Below are 20,887 nucleotides of genomic sequence, written 5' to 3'. Positions count from 1 at the left end.
ATGGCAGAAGGCTTTCTCTCAAATGCCATATTGTGGCTTGCAAATCTGTGGTGGGATGCCATGGTGGTGGGAAGCAGGAAGCTCTTTACATGTGGGCTCTGCTTGTTGCTGTTGACCGTTGTGTCTTGCTGCTGTTGGAAGGTGGTGGAGGCAGAAGAAGGGATGACTCAGGTAATTTTCACCTGAATGTAACAGCCTAGCTAAGCATTCTACCCGGGAATCTGTTTGTAAGGAGGTCAAATGAGTTTTTTGTTTAATACTGCGAAGGGGAAAGTTCACATCACAGCTTGCAGGGGTTTAGCATCCTTTCAGTGTAGTCTGCACACATTGTGGCTCTTTTTCATTTCTCTCCCTCATGTCTACACAGCTGATATTTAACAATTGACACAAATTCGTGACAAAGTTCAGGTCTACTGGTACAGACAATTCCACACACAGAGCCTGGAGCACCTTCACTTGATCCAAACCTCCGCAGCCTCTTGTCTACGAATTGGAGCACAGCAGGTTTCCATAGCAAAGCTGCCAAATTATTTTCACATCCTCTTCCAAGGTCCATCAACATGGCAGCATCCAGAGTAAAAGCTGCTCACTGCAAAAAAGGTCGAGCTGGCCTGTAAGCGAGGTTGGTGGGCACCTAACTGGTTCTTTTCACAACAGCAGTTCCATATGCAACAGTTGCTAGGAGTGGAGAGAGTTAAACCTGGTAGAATTAAACCCTCCAGGTTGAGGAAGGGCTAGGAACAGCGGGGGAACAAAGTTGCTGCTGTGGACTCCCACAATGTGACTCCTTTGTCTTTTCACCTGCTTAACAGGCTGCCTTTTGCTTCTCCATTGTGCACAGAGCCCTTAGCTGCTGTGCAGTAGTAAAGAAAATACCAGTCTTCCCCATTTAGCAAGAGGATTCCCCCCCCCCACTTCTCCTTTGTGCAATGTTTCATGCTGCTGCTGAGAAACATGCTGAGGTGTGGTTGGGGGGTTCCATCTTCCTCCTGCTAGAGGAGCAGTGGGAACGTTGGGCCTGAGAGCCTAATACCACCAGGATGTCAGGCAGGAAGCAGGTGGAGATGCAGTCACCTGGGAAGACCTCTGTACTCAGTGGATTGTCAGGGTTTGCAAAGTGCATTGCACAGAAGCTGTGCAAGCCCTGACAACAGACCTGTTACAATGTTAGATGGATTTTTAAAAAATGACTGCAGTTGCCTCCTTTCCACGGAATCTATGTTTGGTGCCCTGATGCCTCATGTAGTAAAAATCTGACATCTGCATATCCTGGTTAAGAAAGCATCAACACCGAATGCTGCCTTATACAGAGTCAAACCGTTGCTCCATCTAGCTATTGTGCACTGACTGGTAGTGGCACTTGGGGGTTTCGTGTGGATGGGTGGGGGCTCTCTCAGTTCTAGCTGGGGGTGCCGGAAATTGAACCTTTGACCTTTTTTAAGGAAGGCATGTTCTCCAGCACTGAGCTACAGCCCTTTATCATCTGCACTCTGCATAGTTGACCTTGGGGATCTAGCAAATACCCAGGACAGTTCCTAGTGCTGAATCAGTGGGATGAAGGATTATTTAAGGATTATGCATTGTTTCCAAAGGAGGAGAATGGTGCAGGCAGAGGTGGGAGTGGTGAGGTGTAATGTAATAAACTAGGCAGGGTTAGTCTTGTGCTACAAAACTGAGGATCTAGTGAAATGGAGGCCCAATGCAACCTTCCACAGGGAGAGTTATGATTATCCGTCCTGCCTCCACACACCACCTCACTAAGGAGCTGCGGCTTTCATTTTAGAGAAAGTTAAAACTGGAAGGGGATACTGAGCATATTTTATTGTTCAGTATTATTGTTTAGTCTTATTATGATTGAATTATAAATTATATTAAATACCAGCAACAAGCCCTGGAATAAAACTCAGAAGAATTGAGGTCTGCACAAACTTGAATGCTTAGGAATACTGTATATTCTGGCGTATAAGACTACTTTTTAATCCAGGAAAATCTCAAAAGTTGGGGGGTCGTCTTATACGCCGGGTGGAGAATCTGCGGTCGAGTATATCTCAAACTCTATATTTTAACTGGAAAAGTTGGGGGTCGTCTTATATGCCCAGTCATCTTATATGCCGGAAAATACAGTATGTCATATTGCTCCCTCCCTTTGGAAATTCTGTTTGCACTAATTAGAAGGAGCTTCCCTCCCAACATCCCCAGGCTTAATACATTTTTGCCATGAGTTAAGTCATATTTGCCTTCCATGGAAGTGCCGTGACATGGGGGGTGGGGGTAGGGTTTTAAAGCGAAAGACTCCTTCGAAATAATCTCAAAATAATATTTGAACATTAATGCCACTTCCAATTTGTTTGCAATACAAAATACTACTCCAGCCACCGGAAAATTGATTAAACTACACATTGCTGAGTTTAACATGTACTTCTCAGATGTGCCATCCTCCTTATCAATCATCACTTTTGGGTTGCTAGCTATTCTTCAGCTAATCCCCAATATAGTGAATTATATTTTTACAGTTTCTGTGCATTCTGTTCCTCAGAATGCTCCACACTGTCTCGAGCAGTTATAAATATTAGAAATTAAACATGTCACTGCAACCTCTTTTAGTGAAAAATTGGGCCATTATTAAAGGTGCATTAGTAGATTGTGTTTCTGACTAGGCTGTGAGGTGGATGCACACCTTCATCCAGAGGGGGCAGTTAACGGGGACCACATGAGATGATGTGGGGTGAGGGAGAAATGCTGTCTACGCTGAGCACACCCAGATCTATTTTTGTAGTTCAGCTTAACGTGCACAGCAGCCTCCAATAAGCACGTGCAGAAGATGTATTTCAGAATGTGCTCTCCGTTGCCGCCGCCCCCCCGGCTCATAGCTAATGACAGTTCCACACATGTGCAGCAGTTCTTTGCTTCCAAATCCACTGTTGCGTGGGCAAACTGATAGCTATATCAAGCAGGCTGCATATGATTCAAAATGCTCTATCAGTTATTCAAAGAGAAACATGCCACATTCATATATATACTAAAAACAGTTCCTAGGTTCTGTCACGTTCTTCTGTAACAGTCTATCAAGACAAAGAAATGGAATGTATTGTAGGCTTAGCACATAGAGCCTGACTTCTGCTCTCCATAGCACCCATTGAGTTGTAAAGGAGAAATGTTCTTACTGTTCTTGTCATATTAGAACAGGGAGAACACAGAGCCATGAGGTACATACAGTTCTTGCCCTGATGTCCCCACAAACGCACTGCTTTACTTTCTCCCATATTAGGTAGGTGGCTGCTATCTTCTCATACGAGGAAATTAAAAATACTGTAATGGGAGACAACATTGGAGTGGGAGGAAATTGGCCATTCACATCTGACACTAGATGACTCTGTCTCCTTCAGGCCTTACTTCCCTGTCCCTGAGGGCTTCACGTTTCTCTGTTTTTATGTCTGCGTCTGAAAAAGGTTATTGCATGCATTGCATACATACTTAGCACATTTTTTTTTCATTTCATAACATCCAAAAGGCATTTTCCCTATAATTAAAAAAATATCATTTTGTTGGAGAATTCAGTAAGTGTATGGCAAAGCACTCAAAGCCATTGGCCTAGCTTACATGTCATAGTTTCTTATTGCAAGCAAGAAAATGTGCGGGTTTCTGAAGTGAATATTGTGGCCGTTTTGCTGCTCCATCCTGCTTCTGCTACACTATGCAACACTAAGCTTGTTGTTCAATCGTTCAGTCGTGTCCGACTCTTCGTGACCCCATGGACCAGAGCACGCCAGGCACGCCTATCCTTCACTGCCTCTCGCAGTTTGGCCAAACTCATGTTAGTAGCTTCGAGAACACTGTCCAACCATCTCATCCTCTGTCGTCCCCTTCTCCTTGTGCCCTCCATCTTTCCCAACATCAGGGTCTTTTCTAGGGAGTCTTCTCTTCTCATGAGGTGGCCAAAGTACTGGAGCCTCAACTTCAGGATCTGTCCTTCTAGTGAGCACTCAGGGCTGATTTCTTTGAGAATGGATAGACCGACTTTTGATTTGGAACCTTCTGCATGGAAGGCAAATTTTATACCACTGAGCTATAGCCCTTCCCCAATTGTGTCAGCAAGAATTGTGTTCTTGGCTTCTGTTTAAATCCTCCTAACCATGGGAACAGACCTGGGTCGTGTGGCCACAGTAGGACCAGAAGAGGCGCACAGCAGCTATATTTCATTTGGCATGTTTGCTTGTTCATACAAAGCCACTTTATAATCCCATATATTAGTTCAACCATTTTCCATATGCTAGAATCCTGACACATTTTCAATATCTGGAATACAATATTCCAGGAAAGTGTGCATAGATGGCAGCTTTGGAGATTGGAGGTTAGATTACACCTGACTGCACTAGTGAACATTGTGCTAGGTTTACAATAATAGCTACTAGGCAGGAGCCTAGTATGTGGGGAGAAACTTTATTTGGTTTGCATTTATAGCCAAATTTATCAAATTAATACTTTCTGAAACAATAACCAAATCATGGTCACCCTTCAAAATTCACACTTATCCAAATGTTATGATGCAGTTCTCCAATCAAACACTGTCCACAAAAATACATGCATTATAGGCAAGTGTGCATAAAAATGAAAATATGTGTGAAAATAACATAGAAAGGTACCAGTATATTGTATTGGGGGGAATTGCTTGCATAAATGTGTACATAAACATAAAAATATGTTTATTATGAGAAACTCACAAAACATGCAAATAATTTCCATGAAGATTTTTCCCCCCATAACAAACTGCTGCAGAAATGTGGATAAATGAATTTAAGATTGGAAAAATGAGAAACAGAAACAAAATAGAGTCTTCCATCTCCAACGCAGCATATTAAAAGTCTTATTCTAAGGGCAGGAATTTTTGGTTTGGAGAGTCCGGTAGTGAGGCACATACAGTTCTGTAAGGTGCTTGCATTTTATAAAGGCATGCTATAACTATTACAGAATCGGTAATGCACAAACAAGTGCTTATCTTTAGCTCATTAGCAGGCTGGGATGATTTTCAGCCCTAGTAAGGAAGAGATGGATAAAGAGGTTTAAAATAAAGCTGCTTTCAATAACCTGCTTGCTAAATCTTCTGTGTGTTGTCTATATGCATTGTGAAATCGGGAAGCTTGACATTGTAGAATTGAGGTCCCTTAGATAATGCCCAGCACCGCTGATCTAACCAGTTTCCAATCTGATAATCCAGGTATAACATTCTGGCTCTGGATTCGCTATTGGAAACTTGGCCCCCTAAGCACTAAAATCCCATTTCCAGATCTGCTACAAATTGCCATCCTGGCCTCTAAAGGGCCTAATGCTTCACCTTCTTAGAGAACAGAAGACCAAGCAAGTTCTATCGGCCTGGATTATGCTGTTTTGTATGTTGGGTTAGGTTGGGTCTTCATTTTACTGCTCCTGGAAGTTTCTCTTTCCCTCAACCACTGGGGTACATATTTGGAATTCCACCAGGTATGATATTTTGTTGTTGCAAATTTGCTAGCTAAGGCAGCATTCCTAAGAAGGCCTCCATTGAATTTAGTGGGTTATTTCTAAGTAAGCAATGTTTACGATTGTCGTGTAAATGTCCTCTTGATTTCTTTGGTGCAAGCAATGCTCATCTCCAGTGAACCCATTGAGACTTGGGGGGCTTCCAGGCTGTTGCCATTTTCCATTTGCATTCAACCACATACCAACAAATTCAGGTTTGTGCTATTAAAGTTGCTTGGAAGGCCTTGTGGAACAATCCCGCTTCCCCAGAAGGTTGGACTTTTTTGCTAAAAGAAAAGTGATGGGAAAATGCATGGGAAGTGTGGGATAACGCTTGCTTTGAAACAACGTCTTCTAACCTCCCTGCAAACAAATGAGGATGAATTCTCTAAATAGGTAATCTGGAAGCACCTTTACTTCAGAAGAAGCATGCATGGGATGCTTCTGTAAGAAATCTTGTGATGAAGTTGATTTATAAGGTAATGTGAATATAGAATCAGTCGGGCCAAAGGAATCCCCACAGAGACACCCCTGTCTGGCTCACCTGGACAGATGGAAAGGAGGTGAGAAGCTCATTTCATTCTTTGAGGATTGTGCCCTTGATAACCAACAATATTGCTTGCATCTTGGGACGGAGAGGGGGGGGGAAATGACAACATAAATGTATACAGGTACTAATGGTTCTCCCTCCACCCCCCTACTGAATGTACGACATTGACACAAGGAATGGGAATTAATGTATTCTGTAAATCATTGTACTTCACTTTTTCAAAAAGAGTATCTTTTATAATATTATCTAAACTGCTTTTAAATCCAATAAAGAATATATATGGGGCTGGTATGAGATACGCATATAAATGCATTTTAAAAGCGAACACAATTTCTTATCGCTGTGACAGTAACACTGTTTGGTTAACCAGTTGTATGCTAATAAGATTATGTAATCGTATCAGAATTGTAATTAATAGAATTGTAACTGAAAGATAATGTGTTCAGAACTGCTTCATTAGTTTTTCTCCATCATAATTGGACCTTAATTGGAGCATAATTGTTGAGCCAGCCTGATGACATCACTCAAGAAATAGCTCCCGTTAAGGTGGAATAGCTGTTAGACAAATCATTGGTAGCCAATAGCGAAAACAGCAGCTCCTAGCTCCAGTATTCTGTCCTGACTACTGCAGTTAGTTCCCTTGGTGCCGAGCGGCGGCACAAGGGTCATAGCACTCCTGTTGGATGGTTCCTTGTGAGATCCCAGCAAGCAGTCACAAGTTCCTCAAAAGCTGTTTTGAGTATGTTGCCCTTCCAAAATATGTGTGTGCATATACACACACACGCATGCGCGCACACCACTTTGGGAGGAGGGGTTAATTTGCAAGTTGCGCAGTCACCTGCCTTATTCAACTGCATTATTCTGATGATAAAATTTCTCACTGTGGCAAAGCAAGTTCCAGCCATTCTGCAAACTGGGCTATCACTGTAGACTATAAACAGACAGTGCTCATGTAGTATTGGAGCAGAACATAAGTGCTGCAGGATAAATGAATTTTTAAATATCTGAAGTAGTATCTGAAGAAGTGTACATGCACACGAAAGCTTATACCAAGAACAAACTTGGTTGGTCTCTAAGGTGCCACCTGAATCTGAATTTTTAAGGTTGCTTCCACATTACCTGCTTATTGAGCAGTTATTAAGATTTCTTGCCACAGAAGTTCTACAACTCCCCATTATTCAATTGCCATTCCACACAGTCAAGTGCATTTCTACCAGCCCCTCCATTGGGGTGGGTGTGGGGAGTTGTGGGCGTATTCTGCAACATGTCATTGATGCAATAATAGTGTATTAGCAAGCACCACCAGTATTGAAAGTGGGATTGCGTATAACCACCCAATTACCATCATGAGCACAATTCATCAGGAATACACCACAGAAAGGACATTTGGTTGCCACCTGTCACTTGCATTACTGGAAAATAAAAATATTTTTGAATCGGGTTTAATGGCACAAACCTACATTGGCCGGCTTTATTGAATCCGTCCTGCAAAATAGTGATAGTCTGGAAGCAGCCTATATTAACGTTTCAACAGCACCACTCAAATCTCAATGAACCTCTAATACAGGGCTGGCTAATCCCAGGGAAGGAATATGATCCAACTTCCCAAGCAATTTTTTCTGTATATATATCAGAGGGCTGAGGTTGGTGGAGCCCAGCATCATGGCAGGTTTATAAATTGCCTCCTTATGATGATCTGCTTGCTCATCCAAGGAGCAGAGAGGGAATTGTGTGCATGCAAGTAGGTATACAAGAATGAGGTGGGGTGGCATGATATGGCACAAGTGAATGTGACCCTCAGGCCAAGAAAGTTCAGCCACTCCTGCTCTATATGCTATTTTGACTCATGGGCCACTTCTGAATGCTCCACACAAGGTTACTAAGATTTTCTGCATGCTCTCGGTATGCTTTCAAATCATCCTCAGCTTGTCTTGTAGCTGTGTGTCACTGATCTAATGATCCCTTGATGCAAGAAACATTCCTTCTTACCAGGTCACGTAACCGTATTGATGAGCTGCCCCGACACTCCAAAGATGGTCTCTGTTTCTGAAATTTCTCTGAAGAATGTTATGCCTTTTAAGACTCATGTCTACAGGAAGACCTCTCATGACAAAGCTGTGAGTACTTAGCACGGCAATTGGTTTGGACTGGAAGCAGTATGTTGTTTCAGTGGTAAGCTTCTGATACAGAAGTGCTTCTTTCTAAAAGACAAAAGTACATGTGATGCTGCCTTGCCAAATGCAAGGGCAATTTTGGGATTCAATGACAATAACCAGAGCCGGTTCGCCCATTAGGCAGGGTGAAGCAGCCACCTCAGGTGGCAGAAACACAAGACATGGTGCCACACCAATTTGTTGCCGCCAGAGAAGCAATCCAGGTAAGGGAGGCTTCAGTGGCAGCAGAACATTGTGCTGCACAGCATTGCCATTGGTCTCTCTCCATCGCTAGAGGTATTGGAGGGGGTTGCGGTGGGAACTTCCTGGGTTGTTTCCCATGTGCGCTACCATTGGGGGAGGTTGCGCTCTTAGGGGAGCACAAATTTCCCCAATGCCGCTGCGTGCAACGGGTGCTCCCTGGGTCGCTTCCCGCTCATCATGGCATCTGGGGAGGATGCGCTCCTGGGAGCACAACTTCCCCCGATGCCGCTGTGCACGGGAAATAATATAGGGAGTGTAGGGGGAGAGGCTCAACAACTTTGGGCCATCTCCCCTCATTTTCCTAAAATTAAGTCCGTAAAAATAGGGAGGAGGTCTTATACATGGGGGCATTCTATAGACGGAAAAATACGGCATTTTGTTTTGTACAATGCATCTGGACACTCTACTTCTATTCAGGGCCGTCTTAACCATTGAGCCTACTGGCGCAATGACCTGGAGGGTGCCTCCGCCCTCCAGCCTCGTCGGCAGTGCCCGTCGGCAGCACCCTCCGGCTGCCCGGCGAAGCAGAAGCGCGAGTTGGCCGGCCGCGCCCTCCAGCTGCCTGGCGGAGCGCAAGCTGGCTGGTCGCGCCATGCCCTCTGGCTGCCCAGCAGAGCGCAGGAGTGTGAGTTCACCGGCCGCGCCAAGGCGCCTCATATACTTAAGACAGCCCTGCTTCTATTACATTTCTGAGTCCTGGTGCATCAAGAGGTTTGAGTAGTCTTGTCTGCCATGAAGGTGCACTTTTTGCTTGGCATTGGTTTACAACTGAATCACATCTTTAAGTTGAGCTATGAAGCGGCTTGTCCAAACATGAGTTTCCCTGTCTTCCAGGTTACAATCTACATAGGCAAGCGAGATTTCATTGACCATGTAGATGAGGTGGAACCTGTGGGTAAGCCCAGCGTGATTTCAAGTTTTTAAAATCTTTTTTACACTTCTTTTTATAAAGCTTGAGTATTCAGTGTCCCAGAGTGGCTCCTTTCTGTGCTTTCTCAATACAGATGGTGTGGTGTTGGTTGATCCTGATATTGTAAAGGAGAAAAAAGGTCAGATGACTTAATTGGTGTTTTACAGATTTAAGTATTAACACCCAGCTTTAAAGTTAAAATGTCTCTAGAGTTACACAAATAAATTCCACTCGGGGGGGGGGGGAGGAGGCCCCTGTTGGTTACCAAGTATGTTTTCAGAGGTGTATAAGAGTTATGTCACTGGACTAGATATATAATTCCTCTAGTCCCAAATGTTAGTATAACCACAGTAAAGGTAAAGGTAAAGGGACCCCTTACCATTAGGTCCAGTTGTGGATGACTCTGGGGTTGTGGTGCTCATTTTGCTTTACTGTCCAAGGGAGCCAGCTTACAGCTTCTGGGCCATGTGGCCAGCATGGCTAAGCTGCTTCTGGCGAACAAGAGCAGTGCACGGAAATGCCGTTTACCTTCCCGCCGGAGTGGTACCTATTTATCTACTTGCAATTCGTGCTTTTGAACTGCTAGGTTGGCAGCAGCAGGGACCGAACAACGGGAGCTCACCCTGTCACGGGGATTTGAATGCTGACCTTCTGATCGGCAAGCCCTAGGCATTAACATGCCCATTTTATACAATCTTCTGTTTGCTCCTAGATGCCTGCTGACAGAATCTTTATTAAAATCAGGCTTGAAAGAAGCATTGTATTGCAGCCAGTATAACAGATTGCAAATTGTTCCTGGCTGCAGCATGTGTTTGTTGTGCCCATGATACTTTAGCTGGTTTGCAAATGTGCCCACTGGCCCAAAAAGGTTAGTGACCCCAGCACCTTGCACTCCCCAAGAGAGCAGTTGAAAACCGCAGCCACCAAATTAACCCAGCTTCTTCTGACTGTCTTTTGCTAGCTGAGACAGACATAAAGCAAACTTGTTTAACCTTGAGCTTTGTCCCAGGCCCTCAGCTTGCAGGTGCCCACTCTCAGACCTTTAACGACAGCCTTTCCATGTGAGCAGATGATACCCCTAGTTGGCTTAGCACAGTGTTTGTAACATTCGTTGTGTGTTCTTCCTAGTGTATGTGACACTCACTTGTGCTTTTCGGTATGGGCAAGAAGATATTGATATAATGGGCCTGACTTTTCGGAAGGACCTATATTTTTGCATGGTACAGGTATACCCATCGCTAGAAAAACAGAGACTGCTCTCCAGCTTGCAGGAAAGCCTATTGAATAAACTGGGTAAAAACGCACATCCTTTTGTGTTAACAGTAAGTATTGTTATGTTCTGGACTTGACAATTTGATAGGAAAGTGGTTAGAAAGTGGCTTTACAGCATATTTTCACTTTAGGTGTCTCCATACATTCATATCCCCCCCCCAGCCCAATATTAACTCTTTACTTCATATCTAGCAGCAGAATACATGAGGTGGGCAGAATTCTGGAGATGGTTTGAGTAAGGTTTGACCTTCAGCTGGGTCTCTCATATTACCTAAGGCAGTGTGCTTTGTAACACCTTAAGAATGTAAGAAGATCCCTGCAGGATCAGGCCAAAGGCATCCTGTTCTCGTAATGGCCTACCAGGTGCTCACTGGATGCCTGGAAGCAAGACCTGGGTGCAAAAGCACTTTCTACACTTGTGATTCCCAGCAAATAGCATTCAGAGGCAGACTGCCTGCTGCTTCTGACAGTGGAGAATATAGCTGTCCCTCAAGAACTAAACTTCTGCAGCAGCTAAACTAACTGTAGCATGTAGTTGAATGACCTATGTCCAGTGTCTTTTGTCTTTCTCACCCTTACAGTTTCCAAACTATCTACCTTGCTCAGTATGCTTGCAGCCAGCTCCCAAGGATGTCGAGAAGGTGAGAACTGTGGGAACGGGGTTGTATACCAGTATATTTACTAAGAAAGTAAAATCCAAGAATTAGCATCAGCTCCCATGTTTTCTCACTGCTGCTGATGTGACATGATGCCCACAGAATTAGACACAAATAGCAAGTAAGACAATAACTTTTGCAACACTCTCTTAACAAAAAAATAACAGGCAATACTGAAAAGGAATATGTCGTGTGAAAGTTTGTGTACGGTATTAGATAATATTGTGGGTCTCCCTAGGAAAGCATAGCTAAGCAAGGGCCTTTCCCCTTTGTTTGTTTTGCTTCTCACCTTCCCAGGCCCAGCAAAACGAGCTCATGTGAAGGTACTATGTGATGTGCTCAGGTGGAGTACAAGTTTATAAAAACCAAGTGAGCACACCCATTTTTTAATACATCCTATCTCCTTCCAGTTAAGGCCCAATGGTATGTCTCTTGCTTTAGGCAGAAATGGTGATGGGATTTCTCAATGAATGTGCACCTGTATTGAAAAGGTCTGTGCATATGACCCGTGGCAGATGCATAGGAAGCTTTTCTTCCTATGCAAATAGAAAATGTAGGGCCCCTGACATGGATTGGGGCCATACAGGGGTGCAGAGAGTTAAAGCACCCTACCCCTACCACCACCACCACTAGGGCTGCCATGCTTCCGGACATTACCGGGATTCCCACAATGGCAATTTGGTTGCTTTGTTGTTTAACTGCACTTAAAAGCACGGCTACATAGCTAATGTAACACATAGTTTGACTCTTAAATTGGCTACTGGATGGGTTCTTTTACATGCAGATGCTTAATACGCTCAAGCCCAACAGCCATAATCTGTCACCCCATCTTTCCTTGCAGTGCTGTGGGGTGGATTTTGAGGTCAAAGCGTTCTCAACAGAAAATGTGGAAGAGAAGGTTCTCAAGAGGTAACATTTTGTTTGACAGATGTTGGATGGAAAATGGGGGAAATGGAGCAGTTGAATAAGGAGCTATATTTAATTAACAGCCTGCTCTGAATCTCTGGGTAGTGGGAGAAGGGGAACTGCTACTTACTTTGTATACCACTCCCTGCACCCTATTGCTGCTTTACCAAGGATGAGCAGTAAAGACCTTCTGTCACTGCCCTTGGTGCTACCTCTTTCATCCCTGTTTCACAGCTTGGCACTACTGCTTCCACAACTGCTCACCACCGCCAGCAGTTCAGCACAGAAACAAACCTGTTTCACCCCCCCCCCTCCCTTAGGAACTCCGCACGCCTGCTGATCCGCAAAGTCCAGTATGCTCCAGAAGTGCCAGGACCCCAGCCTCACGCAGAGACCAGCTGGCATTTTTTCCTGTCAAAGAAACCATTGCACCTGAAGGCATGCCTCAGCAAAGAGGTGAGCTGGTCTTGCATTTGGAAATTAATGCTCTGGCTTTTAAAAAGTGTGCATTTTACATCTCTCTGAGTTATTTTATCTCCTATTGTAAGAGACCACTGCTCAAGGGCTTTGAGACTATTTGCAACAACAGTTCTTATTGGGAGAAACGGGGGACAGATCCACAGAACACATTTAAAGGACATCGAGCACACATTTAAAGCACATCGCTTCCCCTAAAGACTCCTGGGAACTGCATTTAAGGGTGCTGATAATTGTATTTCTGTGAGGAGAAACTACATTTCCCTGGACTCTTTGAGGGGGGAAACCATGTGCTTTAAACATTCAGGGGATGTGCTTTAAATGTATGGTATGGATCAGCCCTTGGATGTCTGGTGTATTAAAGCCTTCTGCTGACTCTCATGAGATATAAACAAGGCCCAAGGCTTTCCTACAGAGGCTGACCATGTAAATGCATAGATGAAAGATATCTTATGTGGACCAGATGAACGCTTCTGCTAAGTCAGTCCAATTGTTCCAGGTCTTTTACCACGGTGAGGCAATCCCTGTTACGGTGACTGTGATCAACAATTCTGATAAGGTGGTTAAGAAGATCAGTGTGTCAGGTAAAATGCTAATTTCCCCCATAATGCCATGAGATGTTTGTTATCACGTAATAGCAGGGTAGAAGGATAGAGCATTGTTATGTACTGAGCTGAATAGGATCCAAACTGCAGCAGTCTGATTGGTCCTAGAACAATAGGATTGAGATTGCAGCAGTCTGACTGGTCCCAGAACAATAGGATTGAGATTGCAGCAGTCTGATTGGTCCCAGAACAATAGGATTGAGATTGCAGCAGTCTGATTGGTCTGCAGGAGCCACCCAATCCAGCTCCAGGTGGAAGTGAATCCACACTCCGATTGGCATGCAGGAGTATCCCGGAATTAGCCAATCACGTGGGGCCCATTGTGTAAATAGTGTATATAAAGCAAACGTTTTGGGGGAACTGCATTCCTCACTATTATGAGCTGAATAAAGAGCATGAAAGTCACACTGGACTCCGAGTATCTTTCAAGCATCCATGATTATTTATGCCCACGATGCTATCAGGGGAGTCACACATAATTCAACTTTCAATATGATTTGTACCTGCAACATTTGGGGGTGGTCACATTGCTCTATTTCCAATCAGTGTACATCCCATAACTTCCTGCTGATATCCTGTAACTTTTTATACCACAAATGTTCTGGTTTATTTTTTTGTCCTGCTTTTGTTGCACTACAGCCCCACTGGGCAGCCCTAGGGAAGCATCACTAAACAAACTAAAGCAGAAGAATCCATCCACCACTAATGTACTATTACAGTATCGTGTCAAGAATATGCGGCATAATACACCTGCAACAAAGCAGCAGTCTAGAGGGGCCCATAATGTAATAATGGGCAGTGATGGTGGAGTTGGGATAACCCAGCACTTTCAGTGTGAAAGGATCTCCACTTAGTTTTGCAACAACTGCTGTTGTTATTGCCTTGGAAGCATGTTTCCCTGCATTCTGCCAAAGCAAAATTACTACCAATCCATAATTTTGTATATGATGCCACAAACAAGAGAGTAGAGGGGAAACAGAGGCATAAAGAGAAGCGACAACTTCCTTCAGAATGCTCAGAAGAATTATGGGTAATAGGCTAGACCCTCTTGGTTTTCCAGTTGGTAATTTCCCATCTCGTTCCCTCCTCAGTGGAACAAGTTGCCAATGTGGTACTGTACTCCAGTGATTTCTACACCAAGACAGTAGCTCTGGAAGAGGCAGAGTGAGTGCATCCTAAACTGCTCTGCAAGTTTCCCCTTCTGTTACATTCCCTTTAGCTGCCTACCTCACTAGAGCATAGAAATTCATACCTATACATTGTGTTGCTTCCTGATTTCTCTCTGGCAGAGATCTAACTTTGCATCTTTCTGCTAAGATGAATACCCCCCCTCCCTCTCTTCTTCATCTGTGGTCTCATGTTTTGTGCCCCCTCATCTGGATCCTACTGAAGTTGGAAGGTTGAAATTTGGCCAGCTATTTTTCTGTTCCAGAATTAAACTTGTATTCTATTTAATCCCCTGCAATGTGTATTCCAGGGAAAAGGTACAGCCCAACTGCATCATCTCAAAGACTATAACAGTTCTGCCTTTGCTGTCAAACAATCGAGTAAAACAAGGCATAGCCCTGGATGGGAAGCTAAAAGATGAAGACACCAACTTGGCTTCTAGCACCATGTGAGTTGAATATGTATAGACATATAACCCATTTGCAGCAGAAAACTGTAGGTTTCCCCCTTCAATCTGGATTCATTTATGCTCATCCTCAACATGCTGCTTTCCATCTAGATTAATTATAGATCCTGAGTATGGTACCTTGATATGCATTTGAAAATCCTCCCCTAGATTAGGTTACCCACACCTTTTCCTCCCTGCACATGCCCCAAATGAAGGAAGAAGGACTTAATGATTACGATCTTGGCATATGACCACAACGTCATTGGGTACCATCATTGGTACCGACTACATCTGTTTTCAAATGGACACACTGCAGGGTAATGCAGAATAAATGTTTATTTTCAAAATGAAGCCAGTTTCCTCAGAAGTACTTATCATGGACAAAAAAAAAATATAGATCTAAATTGTGTGTGGACTACATACAAAAAAATAATTACTCAATCTCCACTGATTCTGGAATGAAATGTTGCGTGTATACAGCCTGTGGAGTATGGAAATAGGATGTCTTCTATTTTTGTGTTAAGCAATAAATGTAAGTGCAGAAGCTTCCTGTATGCTTAGTTGAATTCATCCTAGGATCAATCTTGCCTTGGAACCTTCTCAATTAGTGTAACTGCCCTGGGAGGATCCTCCTTCCTGTTGGACAGTACAGTAAGTTGCTGCATTTCCATGTCATAATCCTACTCTTTTTATTCCCAATAGTATTAAAGATGGGCTAGACAAGACAGTTCTGGGGATCCTGGTTGCTTACAAGATAAAGGTGAAGCTCACTGTCTCAGGGTAAGAGAGGTTTTCAGTATCCTGTTTTGTTAGAGTAAGATGAGTCATGGCAACAACATGCTTTAGAATTCAGTGGTGTCCAAACTTTTTTCAAAGAGGACTAGATCTGATGAAGTGAAGGGGCCATGAGGACCGACCAAAGGGCCAACCAAAATTGTTGAGCTTTTTTTTTGGGATTGAAGTTGTTGAGGTTTTTTTTAGGATTTTACCCTAGAAAATAAACTGCCGCAGGGACCGGATTAAATCGACCGGCGAGCTGGATTAGGCCTCCAGAATGGATTTTGGACATGCCTGCTTTAGATTGGATAGCCAACTCTAACACATTGGTTCCATGCTTAATAAATTAGCACTCTTGTAAAATGGTGAATATTTGTGCGAATGTTCTTCCTTAAAAGTAAGTACTGTAGATGCTGCCAAGCCAAATGAAGAAGGTATACTTGAGTGATGTGGAATGGGATAATGCATGAATGCTACATTGCAAGCATGCATAATTCTGAGCTACATTCTGTATGAAGAAGATATGAAATATGTCTGACTTTGCTATGGAATTTTGTAAGCTTTGATTTTTGTTTTGTTTTGTTTTGATTATATCTTAGCCTGCTAGCAGATTTCATTTCCAGGTAAATCTGTAAGATTTTCTCTCTCCCCCCCCCTTGCTATTGCAACATTTGATTATATTGCTTATCTGAAAATGGATCTTCCCCTTTTACTCTTATTACACATTATACCAGGCATCCCCAACCTGCAGCCCTCCAGATGTTTTGGCCTACAACTCCCATGATCCCTAGCTAACAGGACCAGTGGTCAGGGATGATGGGAATTGTAGTCCAAAACATCTGGAGGGCTGAAGGTTGGGGATGCCTGCATTATACCTTTTAAAGCACATTCCTAATCCCGCCCCCAAGTAGTTTGTTTAAGGGTTGCTAGGAACTGTAACTCTGTGAGAGTTAAACTACAGTGCCCAGAATTCTTTGAGGGAAAGAATGCACTTCAAATGTGCTTTAAAGGTGAAGTGTGTACACAGTCTTAGAAAAGTGACAGTCAAGGTAGAACATTTCAAATTGCCTAATGTATAAGAAATTGCCAATAAACTAGCAATAACAGAGTTATTCGCAGTCCTTCATGCTAGTACAGTAGTGGTTTTCGTCAAATTTAGCTGGATAGTAAATATTGTCATGTGTTAACCCATTGTCAGCACTTGTGTAGTAACTGGAACCAGGCACTGGTCATTAATTATTGTATTTGTATTTATCATTATTTACTCACTTAATACATTTATATCTTACCTTTCTATAGTAAAATTAACACTGCTTTCAAATAAAAATATAAACTGCATCAACAATTAATAGCAAAAGAATGCAGCAGGAGGAAAGCAATCATAATAAAAAAGGGTTAGCAACAATCACCTTGGGAACCATTTGATTGAAAGGTGGGGTAGAAATAGACCTAAGGCCTTTCCTATCTGCACCCTGGACTCTTAAGCCTTTACAAGAAACACTTTGCTGATTTTCCAAATACTTGTGGAGGATTATAGGTATAGGGTAGCATTCAACTAAGCCAGGCATACGCCAACACGGCCCTCCAGATGTTTTGGGACTACAACGCCCATCATCCCTGACCACTGGTCCTGTTAGCTAGGGATGATGGGAGTTGTAGTCCCAAAACATCTGGAGGGCCAAGTTTGCCTATGCCTGAACTAAGCTTTATTCAGAGCAGACCCACTGGAATTAATGGACTAACTTAGTCATGTTCATGGGACCCAGGTGGCGCTGTGCCTTGGGCTTGCTGATCAGAAGGTCAGCGGTTCGAATCCCTGCGACGGGGTGAGCTCCCGTTGCTCAGTCCCTGCTCCTGCCAACCTAGCAGTTCGAAAGCACGTCAAAGTGCAAGTAGATAAATAGGGACTGCTCCAGTAGGAAGGTAAACAGCGTTTCCGTGCACTGCTCTGGTTTGCCAGAAGCGGCTCAGTCATGCTGGCCACATGACCCGGAAGCTGTCTGCGGACAAACGCCGGCTCCCTCGGCCTATAGAGCGAGATGAGCGCCGCAACCCCAGAGTCGGACACGACCGGACCTAATGGTGAGGGGTCCCTTTACCTTTACCTTAGTCATGTTCATTAATTTCAGCAGGACTACTCTGAGTTAAATAGCCCCCATAGATTTAGATCTGGATAATGACTGGATAAACCAAATAGTGTGGGGAACTGCTAAGGTTGTTTGGTGCTATGTAGGTACCATCCTACTTTCTTTCCTCTCTCCGCACAGTGAGGTGGCCATGGAACTGCCCTTCCGTCTCATGCACCCCAAGCGAGAGGAGGTAAACACAACAGGTCAGTAGGATATTATTGCCCTTGCTTGGGGCATTGTTTATAATATTCTGATGATACCGTTAAGTTTTTTTTGAAAAGCTAGAAGATTATTCTTCTATTGAAATGGTAAGCAGCTCTAAGGGAGATTTTAATCACAGGGAGGGGTGTTTTCAGATGAAGTAGAAAGAGGGATGCTGTTAGATGGTTCTGCTTTAATATTTTCCTGTAGAAGTTCTTGCGCTCTTGAAGCACGATCCTATGCCTGTCTCCACAAAAGTCCCATTGAGTTCAGTGGGACTTGCTCTACCCTGAAATCTTTTGTGTATGTGCGCTCTCACATTTATGCTTGCAATAACTTTCTTATTAAGAAAAAAATCAGGTGCAGGGAACCTTTGACGCTCCAGATGTTATTGGACTCCAACTCCCATCAGCCGCAGCTAATGATCGAAGATATGGGAGGCGTAGTTCAGCAGCACTTGCAGAGCCAACAATTCTCTAGCTCTGCTCTAATTGCACCGCAGAGCTGATGGAAGTTCAATCAATCAATTTGGAATCCAGTCATATGAACAATCCTAGCTTGTTTCATGTTTCCTCTAGAATTACTTTCTACAATTAGTACCAAAACTTAGTATGATGTTGGACAAGTCTGTTAGGTTTCAGTTTGCATCTGTACAATGCACACAATAACACCTCCTGCTTAAAAAAAAAACCCAGAATGGAATGTTCAAAGTTTAATAAAACAATGATTTTGAGGTCTACTACAAATCAACTACCACAAATGATGCACAGCACAATGATTAAACTGAACATTTGTTTTGTAATATTTTGGCTGGCATGATTAAGGTATTGCCCAAATATGGTTTTTGAATTTTTGTTGATGGTAAAGAATATTTTGGTGCAATGAGTGCAGCTGGACAAGCTTTGAAACCACTATATGATTGCCATAAATTTGTGGTTCAATGAAAATCCATTGAAGAGAATGAAACTTCCTCTGACTAAAAGTTTGCTTATTCTTATGACTTTCTTTCTTTCTCTCTCCTCCTTTCACCTCAGGGCACAGATTGTTATCTCTCCTTTCCAAGCTTTATGCATGGCCCGAGGAGCCTGGGTCACTGACTTATTGTCAGGTCACACACCTGTTGCATAGTTGTACCTGTAGGGCACTGTAACTTAAGATTTTGTAACATATTTCCCCCTTCAAATGGACTTTACAATATTTTCCAACTACTTTAAGGAATCAAAATCAAGACAACGTATTTAGTTAAGCCTTTCTCCCTCTTTTCTTTTCAATGCGCACCACTGACTACAGGAAAAGAAAAGTAAGTATTGTTTCATTATGTTTCTAGTCAACTCTGCCCTGAAATCTTTATTCTTTCATGAGCAATGACTTTGTTCATAAACAAACTATGAAAGTTGCAGCATGAGGACAGTGGAAATTGATTCTGTTTCTCTGCTGGATTCAGCTCAGAGCTTTCTGCATTTTCAGGCATACAAACACTGAGAAGCTACATCTGTGTGATAAAGCAGAGTGAAGTATTTGCAGCTATTGTCTCACAAGATGTTGATAGATATTATATAGCTAGAACCCTTCATGTGTGTACTTGTAAATGGGACCTACTCTCAAGTAAGCATGTATTAAATTGCAGTCTAATAGCAAAATTATATGCCACTGGGCATGCTTAACATTGCATAGAACTGGACTGTAAAAAGTCTATACAAACATTATGTTCCTTAGAATGTGCTCCATGAAATCTAATGGGATTTACATACAGTATTGAGTGTTTGTGTGTGGGGGGGAGGCTCAGTTAATTTCATTGTACACAGGTTGTACATTAACAATAAAGGTATCTTCATCATCATCATCATTTAGGGGAAATATTCATAGAATTGGACTGTTAGTCTTATATTGCCCCAGTTGCCCAATGCCCTAGTTACAGAAGATAGGGTTCTGTGGGATGACCTGCTAAACTGCTGTCTAAGCTCCAAGGAATGGCTTATTGTGAGGAAATGGTGCAGCAACCTTACTGAAGCTGAGCCAAGGATGAGAAACCTTTTCACACAGGCAATTGGGGAACATGTTCAAGCTTTGATGTGGGCATTTTTATGTCTGCTGCTGAATGGTTGCATGGTTTAATCATTTTGTTTTATTATTTATGCTACATACTACATATAGTGGCAAGTGCTGTTCGATTTGATTCTGCTATTTGTACTCTGCCCTGGGATCTTATCGGATGAAGGGCAGTCTTAAAAATCTAAATAAATGAATACTGCAAGAGATGCTAAAATGCACTTTTGAGTTGTGTGAAAATGGTGTAAACTGGCTGCGTGCTAGTCTAAAGATTCCAAAGAAAAATAGATGCAGAGGTATCAAAATACTAAGAAGAATGCAATTTTGAAAGCAAACTTTATTTTTTCTTAGTGACCAAGGTGACCTCATGTTTGAGGAGTTCTCTCGCCAGCAGCTGAAAGATGAGGATGAGAAGGCGGAATCACTAAATGATGAATGACAGAAAAAGGAGGCTGAGCCAGCTATGGAAGCCACACAATTTGTGTCTAATGGCAAACACAGAGGGAAGTAATTCTATTAAACAGCAGGAGGGTTTTATTTTTTTATGTCAGTTAACACTGGTCTCCCTCCCTTTTTTAGAATAAAGAAAGAGAATACTTGAGATGATTGTGGTGGTGGTTTTTATTTAAATCAGTTGCCTCGCTATAAACATCTAGTTGCAGTGGGAAGAGTGAATCCAGTATTATTGGTTTAGAAAATAAAAACTGCTTAGCATAACAGTTGCCCAATGCCCTAGTTATAGTCAGAGGACAGGGTTCTGTGGGATGACCTGCTAAACTTCCGTCTAAGCTCTAAGCTTATTGTGAGGAAATGGTCCGCGACCTTAC

The 20,887-nt window shown here is 42.9% G+C and overlaps 1 protein-coding gene across 1 annotated transcript; it reads left to right on the top strand.

Annotated features, from left to right (window-relative positions):
- The first annotated feature begins 47 nt into the window (after positions 1-47).
- On the top strand, positions 48-20,734 carry SAG (S-antigen visual arrestin). The gene is made up of 15 exons (XM_033150007.1): positions 48-622; positions 8,039-8,163; positions 9,298-9,358; positions 9,468-9,512; positions 10,502-10,695; positions 11,227-11,286; positions 12,143-12,210; positions 12,528-12,663; positions 13,184-13,268; positions 14,381-14,453; positions 14,767-14,904; positions 15,607-15,684; positions 17,949-18,013; positions 19,302-19,311; positions 20,412-20,734. The coding sequence occupies exons 2-15, from the start codon at positions 8,056-8,058 to the stop codon at positions 20,497-20,499; spliced, it is 1,209 nt and encodes a 402-aa protein (XP_033005898.1). The 5' UTR covers positions 48-622; positions 8,039-8,055; the 3' UTR covers positions 20,500-20,734.
- Positions 20,735-20,887: the final 153 nt, after the last annotated feature.

The sequence above is a fragment of the Lacerta agilis genome, chromosome 5, assembly GCF_009819535.1.
Source record: "Lacerta agilis isolate rLacAgi1 chromosome 5, rLacAgi1.pri, whole genome shotgun sequence".
In the NCBI taxonomy this organism is placed as follows: Eukaryota; Metazoa; Chordata; class Lepidosauria; order Squamata; family Lacertidae; genus Lacerta; species Lacerta agilis.
Note: the sequence above shows the minus strand (reverse complement) of the source record. Positions and strands in the feature narration are given on the sequence as shown.